Source organism: Toxotes jaculatrix, chromosome 6 (genome assembly GCF_017976425.1).
Source record: "Toxotes jaculatrix isolate fToxJac2 chromosome 6, fToxJac2.pri, whole genome shotgun sequence".
Classification (NCBI taxonomy): Eukaryota; Metazoa; Chordata; class Actinopteri; family Toxotidae; genus Toxotes; species Toxotes jaculatrix.
In genome coordinates, this window is record NC_054399.1 from 9,260,752 (window position 1) to 9,271,318 (window position 10,567).

At 39.9% G+C, this 10,567-nt stretch overlaps 1 protein-coding gene across 1 annotated transcript in view; it reads right to left on the reverse strand.

Annotated features, from left to right (window-relative positions):
- si:ch1073-396h14.1 (disintegrin and metalloproteinase domain-containing protein 10) overlaps nt 1–9,514 on the reverse strand; it is a 28,166-nt gene extending 18,652 nt beyond the window's left edge. The window contains exons 1-6 of the mRNA XM_041040946.1: nt 9,323–9,514; nt 7,786–7,933; nt 7,424–7,542; nt 6,779–6,934; nt 1,099–1,184; nt 40–162 (exon numbers count right to left, since the gene is read on the reverse strand). Coding sequence (XP_040896880.1) covers nt 40–162; nt 1,099–1,184; nt 6,779–6,934; nt 7,424–7,542; nt 7,786–7,933; nt 9,323–9,383 — 693 coding nt within the window. The 5' untranslated portion in view covers nt 9,384–9,514. The remainder of the gene's footprint in view (nt 1–39; nt 163–1,098; nt 1,185–6,778; nt 6,935–7,423; nt 7,543–7,785; nt 7,934–9,322) is intronic.
- Between the last annotated feature and the right edge of the window lie 1,053 nt (nt 9,515–10,567).

Below are 10,567 nucleotides of genomic sequence, written 5' to 3' on the forward strand. Positions count from 1 at the left end.
AATCATGATGTTTCAAGACAACAGATTTGAATGAATCACCTGAGCCACAACTGCTTCCACAGACTTGAACTTCTTGTAGTAGAGGTGGTCAACATGGAGGTGGAGCAGGCAGGTAGTCTTTGACTCATCCACTGTCCTCCTGGACCGGCTCGCTATTGCCTCCTGTGGATGAAAATCGCAGGGACATGAAAAAGGAAGACAGGGGAGACAGTCTGATGAGAAGGGGGGTTTACAACATACCCGTCTAAGTCACCAGGATATATATATGTTTATATTTGAATGTGTGCTCAGAATTAGAGAATAATTTGTCCTTATTTTGCAGATAGAAGATCATGGAACTCATCAGATCAAAACATTACAACACACTAAACACAGACTCTGTGTGAGGACATATGTAAACACACTGCTGATCCTAGTGTCCCAGCAGGAGAGGAGGCATGTGGTGACAGGAACACAACTTGGACGCTCCACTGGGAACAACATCTGTTCAGACCATTTCATGACCAAACAGTGGAAATGATCTTCACCGGCAGGCATGTTGTTAAAAATGGACTCATACCAATGCTCAGACATCCACTGTTGACAATGGGCATTGGGACCACCACCTAGTTGGTCAAAAGTTAACAACAAATACGGCACCCAAGGGAGAAATTAGCTAAATAGATTTGGCAGATGTTTATTCCATCACACCTGGTTTTAGTATTTTTTAATAACACACTGAAGGTCATTGCCAATGTAGGTTAGGCCAGTGAAGAAGCAGTTCAGCCCTCAGCTTTCATCAGTCCATGTTCTTTGTATCTTACACATTATTCTGTTAGTGTCATTACATTCATGTCATTCGCTGTCGGTGACTTGAAAGATGAAAATAAAAGTTACTGAATGAATGATTGGCCCCATAAATTAGGTCACTTGTAAGAGATGAATCAGACACACTGGTGAATCACCTCCATTAAATATTTCCTGGTTTGGAGTTAACTGGCTGCGGTAATGCAGAGGAGGAAATTCTGAAGGCGAGGAAAGAAAAAGAAAGTAAAGCCGAGTGTCCGTGAGTGTGTTTGTGGGTGTGTGTTCACTGAGGTGATGTCTGGACTGTCCTACCTCATTGGGTTTGAGGCTTTGGGCGAGGACGTTTAGATGCTCTGCACCACAGAATCCAACAGGGCCAGGTCCCGTGGGTGGCAGGACTGCACAAAAACACACACAGACACTTGAGATACACACATGTGCTTTCAGAATATTTCATTTACTCTGTCTTACGTCAAACACACACAAAGATGCAGAGTGAATCACACACACACAGCCAAGCGAACACTGTTACCAGTATGTTTGTGCCTGAACATTCAGTTAGGGAAATTTTTATTGTCTGCCATAATGACCCATTTGAATTCAGATGTATGTGTCCCAAATAAAACTGTGAATAAATGATTGAAAGAAAATCAAACAAGAGGTTAGGCTCAAACCACTACCGTTCATTTGTTGGAGCAAACTGGACATTGTGTAAGATAAACTCACAAATAAACATGGCTGTGATGTGGACCAGGGCCACAGTCTGATCTTTGGAAAACGACTTGTTTGTTTGTGCTGACATGATTACTGTAAATGTGTTGCACTGTGTATGTTTAACCAGGGGCAATGACTAAGGAGAAAATACTGAGAGATTCAAGAGTTGAACAGGACACCTGAAATGTGAAATTGTTCTTTGCCATGTTTGGCAAATAGATTCATTATCAGACAGGAGACTGTGCAATGGTTGTGCTCTACACTGTGGAATCAAGAAAGAGTAGAAAGACTTTAATTAAGAGTATTTATGTTTTCTTCTTATGTTTTTTGTTAGCATTCCTGACATTTCAAGGTCTTGTGAACTAAAGTAAGTAAGTTTGACGTCTATGGTTTTCTCAACAGGTGCATGAAACCATAACTATAACTTTATGATCCTGGCACAAAAGAATATTGATTTCCTGGAGATGAAGTTACTTCAGTCTTTTTAAGAATCAAAGAATCCAATCATAAAACATATCAGGTTGTGGCATTTTTTTGTAGCATGGCAGGTTGTTGTTGAATAGAAGCCATCAAACAAAAAAACTGAAGTTAAACCTGATTTTTTTTTAAGCAAAGTCTTACAACTTTGTTGGTTTTGTGCCCATTTTTTCACAGACAAACTTGACTCACATTAAAAGTACTCACATACATTTTAACTTTTTCTTATGCAGAACTACATAAAACAATAGGTGCAGAAATACTTTGAAATCGATTCCTTAGTGACCGGGACGTCGAGCAGCTAACATGGGTAGAAACGCTCTCACATTCTCAGACACTTTATAAATAGAGGACCCACATTGGGAAATCAGCGCAGTGGTCTGGAGTGGGAGTCATAGGGGGGCTGCCTGTGGAAAATGCTGTGATAGCTGCTGGTTTGATTTCACTAAAACAACATGATCATCGTCTGCGATTTGCAACACCTCTGGGACAGCTGCCTCGTTCTGATTTATGCAATAATGATGGGGTTGCAGTCATGGGAGGCATTGCATTTGCATAATCTGGCCCATGTTGTTTCACTTGAAAAGCCAGAGAATTCCACAAACATGAAAGAATCCAAAAGGACTTCATTGCAAAACAAAGTATGAGGTTTATGGTGAGGAACCTGAAGAAAAAATTTGGGGTAAGCAATGTAAATGTAATGTAAGGTGCACTGCTGCGAATGTTTCGTAATCTGCACAACAATCAAAACAACAGGTTTCACTGGGGTTATGCACAAAGCTCATGGTTATAGCTAATACTGATAAACAGAAAGCAAACAATTACAGCTACATTAATGTAGACAAAAACGGCTTTAAAATTCCACAGTTACAGTAAAGTCACATGACATAATCACTTTCACATGCCGTTTGCAGTAATGAGAGCAGGACAGAATCAGGCAATGTTTTGCCAGTTAACTGGTGACCCATGAGAACTTCAAGGGGTAATACAAGTATGTGTGTGAAACACTCAGTCAGCAGCACAACATTTCCCTGCCACAGATATCAGAGCCTAAAGAGAGTGAGAAAGACAACACATGATTGGATCACACCATCCTACGAAAGCCCTCCAGCCAATCACAAACCTGCAATCCATTCTATACATGGAATGAGCCGTGTGGGGGTGGAGGTGGATGTAGAGGCCTAAATGCCGGGCGTCGGCCCACTGATGGAATTATTTCCAGACCTTTGTGCATGCCGATGTTTGCTCTCTCTCTCTCTTTCAGGTTGCCAATGAGTATCACTCTCCATGCTTTGCTGCAAGTTGCAAGCAGAGTTTCTGTACATATCAAGCTCCTTGACAGTTTAGAAAGTGCTGTATAGTCAGTGCAAGACCAGCCAAGAAAAGACAAGGACTTTCCCAACTGAAAAATCAGTGTCACATTTCAGTTAAGACTCACATTCCCAGCAGCTGTTGGAAACTAGTTCTACTGTTAAGAGCAATGTAGAAAACATATGTCAGTTCCTCAAGTTTCACTCCAGCACAGAGCTTTGAGCGCCAACACAAAATCAGAATCTCATCACACTCAAAAAAAGCATTGAGTGTTGAAATTCTCATTTTTAAACCAGGATGTGTGTATAATGGGGCACCACCATTTACGCCTTAAATTGCTGCCTAAGAGCATGAGTGACCCTCTGGTCAGGCCAAATGCCCTCCAAGTGCCCTTGTGGCTGGCCCAGGTGCCGCTGTGGTTGGTCTAAGTGCACTCAAGTGCCCCATTGGTTTGTTCAAGTGCAAAATAAGCCTGAACCTAAACAAAACAAAAAAAAAGCTCTGTGTGCAATAGAAATTCTACCTCATGTATAAAAGAGTCTGTGCACACCAGTCTCCAGCCACAAGGCCCCAGAGTTCTTAAAAACAACACGATTCACAACCTTGGTGGGAGATTTTCCAGACATCCCCTATCAACCCGCATGGAAACGTGTGAATGTCAAGACGTTTTCTTTTTTGTTTTTCATTTAATGAAAGTTTCTAGCCCAGAGCAGCACATGAAATAACTGTAAAAGCTGTTTCTTGGCCACTAATGCTAAAAACTGATAACCTTAAGATATTGCTGCAACACTGTAAAGTTCAGCCAATGTTCACTCGGGATATTTCCATGCATGTATAATGTAATTTGGCAACAAATATCGTGAAGAAACAGATGTTTGAGGAATAATTTACACGATTGTTAAACTGAGGATTCGACAGATTTGTATAAGTGTGAAATGCAAGTGAAAGCCCCAGGGGATGTTTCCAAAAGACAGACTGTGCAAATGTTAAAGGAAAATATAAAACACAACGTCACTGGCTGTAAGATCACTTTCAGTTTGAGGAAGTAATTAATGCCCCAGGTGTTAAACATACAGAGATCAAAGTGCATGTATATACTCTTTACTCTTTATCTCAAGGAAGAGGTTAATAGTTACCCTTTCATAGACCTGTGAAACTTCAGAGGGAATGAAGTATAGTAGTAATATAGAGTATAGATTGTGACTCCACAATAGGTGCACAGACACACATATGCACAAAAATATACCTATTGACAGGGATTAGTCAGACTATGAAGAACGTAATAAATGTGGATACTATTTTAGACTCAGATTAGTTAAAATGGGTATGGTTTACAGTATAAATCTGGGCTGAACATTATCATAACAAACTGACTATAAACATTTCGGTGGGTTACACCCTCATATTCATGATTGAGAGTTGGTGATATTCTAGACTCGTAGAAACCTGTTACACAACAAACCTGTTTTGGCACGCTTCAGAGAAAACAAACAAGCTGTCTGGACAAACATGACAAAGGTTGCAGGACGCTAGCTGTTCAAAACCTAAGCAAAAGTGGCAACAATAAATTACATGTAACCGTTTGCTGGTTTCCACAATTTTCCTGAGACAATTCAGCCATTTTACATGTGAACATTTTGAGTGTTATTTTTACAGTTCATAGTGTTGCACTCTTATTTGTAACATCACCAGTTGTAAAATGCATCTGCACAATTATTGTTCACCCAGGTGTTCTGTATCTGTCTTGTTGTTGTCTAGGACATTTGTGCACTGCCCCGTAATCATTCTGTTTTGAGCATCATTTGATGTACTGTACATGTACATGTACATGTACATGTACTGTACTGTTTTTATTTTACTTTAGATAAAACAGCATTGCACGATTATAATACTGACTTTTTACTTATACTTTGAATATGACTTAAAGTAACAATTTTTATTATATGTATTTTTTTATTTTCAAGGGAGTGCAGTTTTTACCATATTCATCTGGTCAGCGTTTGTTATGAAAAAGCAAATTGCTATTCCCCTCAAATGATGCATTCTGAGTTTATGAATAAACTGACCAGGTGTCCTGATGTCATTGCACTGTATTTGTTACAAAATGGCCACCTGAGCTTTGCCCTGTGTCCCAGATCTGATAGCTCAGATGACGTCCTCTATCCCGTGGGACAGAAGGTTCCTTATTCACCCTCAGTAGACCCAAGACGACAACCACAGGAAGCGGAAATATACACAGGAGTGGACGCATTATGTCAGCCCCTCGTGTCCTAATTTACCACTTTCTATGGAAACATTGATTGTTTATTGAAATATCATCTTCCAGATCTGTCACAGTTTCCTGCAGATATGCTGGAATGAAAGAACAGGATGTTGTCTGCTGCAACGTTATCTAATGTAAAGTTTTGCTACAGTACAGAAAAGGGTTGAAGTAATGGCAGGAGGCGTTGGGAGGAAGGCAGCCAGGGTGTCTGCTGCTTCTGTGTAGACTTAAAGGACAAACACAGGGGGTTTGGGGGTATGGGGCGAGGGTTTGGCGTGATCTACACGATGTTTCCAGGAAAATCCTTTCTTGGAAAGAATCTAATACCGATGCAAATGTGCCTGCACAGCCAGGGAAAAAACACAGATCCAAATACACACACACACACACACACACATTGACACACACCACAAAAAAACATGACAGATCTCAGTGATGACTACCATCTGGACAGATCTTAAACAACATAATTCAAAGTCAACTAGAAGTTCATTTTAATCTGTAGTTGTAGAAACTGTCTCCATGGCCTGCAAGATCTACTACATGCTCCTGTTCTTTTCTCTCCTTTCCCTTTAGTACTGTACCCCTTCCTCCTCATCTTTCATCTTCATACCGTGCCCCTTACTTTAGCACCCCTATTTCTTCTCCTCCTCTTACAAAAGTCACACCATCCGCTGTCTTTCTTTTCTTTGGCTGGTGCTCAGGGTGGGTCCCAAAACCCCCTCAGAGCTCTAAATAGACACTGCTGTTACATTATAACTGCACTCTTACTACAAGTTTAGGGTACAGCTAGTTCATTGACCCCTAGTGACCTGAGTTTGTGCCAGGGCTGGAAGCTGCACATTCTGTACAGATACTGTATGAGAAAGAACCATGAGGGTCAGAGAGAGAGAAATGCATTTCGCTGTAGCTGTTTGTCTTTCTGTGAAATTGTCAAGAGGGCCATGAATCAGAACTTTGAGGGAGATCTACTGTAGCACGGAATTTCTTTTTGTACTCTTGCCATCATCACTAAATGACCAAGAAAAGCAGCTGAAGTAATGGGGCATCACTGGGAGAATTTCAGACTGCAGATGCACAAGTTTTTGTTTGTTTGTTTGTTTGAATCCTGGAAACTGGGGGCAGTTTGAAGTTACAGCAGATCTAAAAGAAGCTTGAAAATGTGCACTGACACATCATTTTCTGAAAACATTTTTTCCTGCAGAGGAAAAATTAAAGTAGTCTTACCCATGTCATCCTCGTGGTAGATTATAGAGTGGTGATCTGTTTGGCTGCTGGTATATCTATGGACCGGCTCTATGTGATAAGTCCCGTTGTCTGTGTGGATGGTTCCCTCAAATTGACCCTCTAATACAGAACCGTGGCAGGCTGAACCATGTTCACCTGCAAGATAAGGTCAAGAGAGATAACATGCCAGGATCCAAGAAGTTGAAAATGTGCAGAGATAGAAGATTACTGAGAAGGAGAGAAAGACAGACAGACAGACAGACAGACAGACAGACAGAGTAAATAGATAAGACACTGAGAGAAATGTGAAGATTAGAGCTAGTGCTTAGACATTAGTGAGATACAAGAGGTAAGATGTATGAGACAAGACAGCGAAGCAATGAACTGACCTTCATTTAAGGCAGTCAGTTCATTAAGTTTTACGTTGTTCCTCAGATTTCAATAATCAGAAATGTTTCGCCACTAAAAGATATTTATCCAAATGTTTTCTCCAGATGTTTTTATCCAGACCAAAGTAATTATAAATATAAATCACCATTGACATTATGTGATTAATCATTTTGATTGCAGAAGAATAATTTAGATTTTCCTTTGAATTTAATCAAATGCAGTTTATCTGTTGCCAGATCTCCTTGTTTTACCCACCTTCTAGTATCCCTGAGTAAATGTGGGAGAGGTCAGCTGATGTTGAACCATTTTCACTGGCCACCATGAAATTTTGGGAAAACGCTGCAGCATTTCGTTTCAACCGCAGGCGGAAAGTTCTGAAAGGAAACAAAAACACAAACAGCTGTGGTCAAAGCTTTGTACTGCTGTGAAAAGAATATAGGTCTATCAACAGCAGGTATATATATAGACTAATCACTAACCAATGGTTGACATATGTTATTGGGTTAAGAACAGATACAAAGAGTTTGCTCAAACATAAGAATACTGTACATTTAACCAGTTGTATGTTTAACAATTCTTTTGAAACAGCTGCCCAAGTTAAAGAAAGGTGAAGTTACCTGTGAAAAGCAGTAAAATCCAGCAGCAATGTGTAATCTTGAGGTTGTGTGGCTCTCCTGGCTCTCAAGTGCATCCTGTGAAGATCCTCCCTGTCGTATGACAAACCCTCATAATGCTTTATATATGGACTGATGTCACTCACAGCACCTGATAAAAAAGGAGACATACTGGTTACAGGAGAATTTTCCAACAGTATGGCTGCTTTTATTCCATGATAGAGTTCTTCTCTAAAGATGTCTCTGCTTTAATTTTCTGGTTACTCATCTCTGTCGTGAATATATTATTTTATTGTTTGAGTTACATCATTCACGCAGCTATGGCTCCTGCAATAACCAGAATGGTACTCAGTAGAGTGCATAATGCCCTCACAAAATTCCTGGATCCGCCCCTTTTATCAGACCAAAATTTGCACCATCCTTCCACCAACTTTGATGAAAATTGGTTCAGTACTTAATCCTACTGAAAAAAACCCCAACAAAAAACAAACCAACAAATAATAAATCCAACAAACAGATTGGTAAAAACAGAACCTCATTTGTGGAGGTAATAAACGTTATCACTTAATAGGGCCTCACCCTTCATAGGGACACCAGACAGGAATGGCTGCTGTAACATAACAATTTCCCTCTGAGCTAGTTAGCTATCATTGTCGGTGCATTGTTGCTGCAGCACCTCACGTCATAAAATCAGTCTTTATGCAGATGATATTATACCATGCTTGCTATTTTATATTACAAAAATATACTCTTTAATAGGGCTCTTTTGTTGTTGTGTTGCTGTTCTCCTATCAATGGAGACTCATTATCTGCTTCATGGTAAAAAATTAAATAGTACATGTTGCAGTGGAAGGCAAACACACAAATCAATCCATGTGATTATTACCTCAATTTTTTCTTCCTCTAATTTACCATATTTACTCCAAACAAGCTACTGTTGTTGGTTTTGCAAATTTAAACCAACATTTTACACAACACACTAACAACTAGCAATGTTCTTTTTTTTTATTTCAAAATCTTGAAAACAAATGGTCAGACTGGCATACAATTAGGTGAGCTAACTTGGTGACAGCATTCATCACTCTTCTGACCTTGAAAGTGCTGGCTAACTGGTAAAAGCTTTGGGAGAGGCATGCAGTCTCCTGTTCAAGGTGTTATTACTTGCTGTTGCCACTCCTGAGTAAATCACGCATACTTAAACCCTCAATAAATGGGTTCACCCCATTAATCACAACTAAGTAAGCCAACTCTCCATCACATCACCGGCAGGTTTTGCATGAGGGCTCCTGTTTGCAGCATTGTTGAGAGGACAGGTTGAGGCATGTCTGAGCAGGGAAGAGGCCAGTCTACCGCACCAGCTTAAAACTGCATATTCATACACACACATTTACATGACATGACCCAGACAGGGTGACACTCACATACACACATACAACCACAAACGACCCCAGATAGTTATTCAAGGTGGAGTGTTAAGAAAGATCTCTCTTTAAGATACACACATACACACACTAATCTGCACATTCTTCCGCCACACTACCTGTAATCCATTTACGGCAGTCGACCAACAACAACAGCAGCCAGTAGTGTTGAACCCCCATGATCTCCTCATTGGTGGGATTTTGTTTTCCTTCACTTCTCACAGTTTTCTCTTTCTCCTCCTCCGTTCACTTCTGTCTCGCTTTTTCATCCCTTTTCTCTTTATCTCTCTCTTCACCAGCCTCGTACCTGTGGTCCCACACTGGAATGTGACTAGGTAGGAAGTTCAAGCCAGAACTCGGCATGGAGATTTGAACACTGACACAGTGAAGAGGCATATTCAGACTTGTTTCCAAGCAAGTTATGAATTATCTGCACAGGAGGGGTGAGAGATAGAGCTGCAGGGCGATTACTTGATGAAAAAGTAAGCTTGGAGTGTATAGATTAATAACCCCCCATTTGCTTGATGGACAAAAGTAAATGACAGTGGACATGGCAGACTTTGAGCTATAATATCGGCATGCTAACGTGATTGCAATGATAATGCTAATATGCTTTTATTTAGTAGATATAATGTTTATTGTCTTTTAGCATTTTAGCATGTTAACACTTAGCACAACTGAGACTGATGAATGCCATCAGTTTTGCAAGTATTTAAACATAAATCAAAGTATTGGACAAATAAAAAAAATGACAAAGAGTCTGTACAAGCATTTATGCCAGTCTGTAAATATTGAAGTATTTCACTGAGTGGTTAAGTGACAATTTTAACCTGCTGGAGATTCTTTGGGATCACCAAAATTGTCCTGATACATCCTCTGGGAACCATTTTGTCTCTACAGAATTTTATGGCAATTATTCCAGTGGTCAAAACATTTCCTTTCACCAAAGCAGTTGTCCAACAGACTGTCATATGGTATGCTGCCTTCTCTTGAGTCAAGCTGTGAGGTTGGCTAAATTTTAAAAAAAAAATCACATTAGGATGTCATAGATAATAAATGTCAAACGGTGAACTCTGATCAATTTTCTCTATATCCTCACTAAGGAAAAAACTTCCCACAGGTCTTATTATAGACCATTGTGTGGTAGAGAAAGTACCAAAATGGTTCCAAATATGAGAAGGAAGCAATCATTTGAACCACACTGTCACAGTCATGCTGTGTCAAAGGTGTTTCTAAACAAAGTGTGACAGTTTTAGATAATTTTGAGGAACAACAACATCTGGAGAGGAAATGAGACATCATACATTTGACCTGAATATGAAGTAAATTAAAACAAAGGTTTTCCTACTTAAAATAAATGCCCA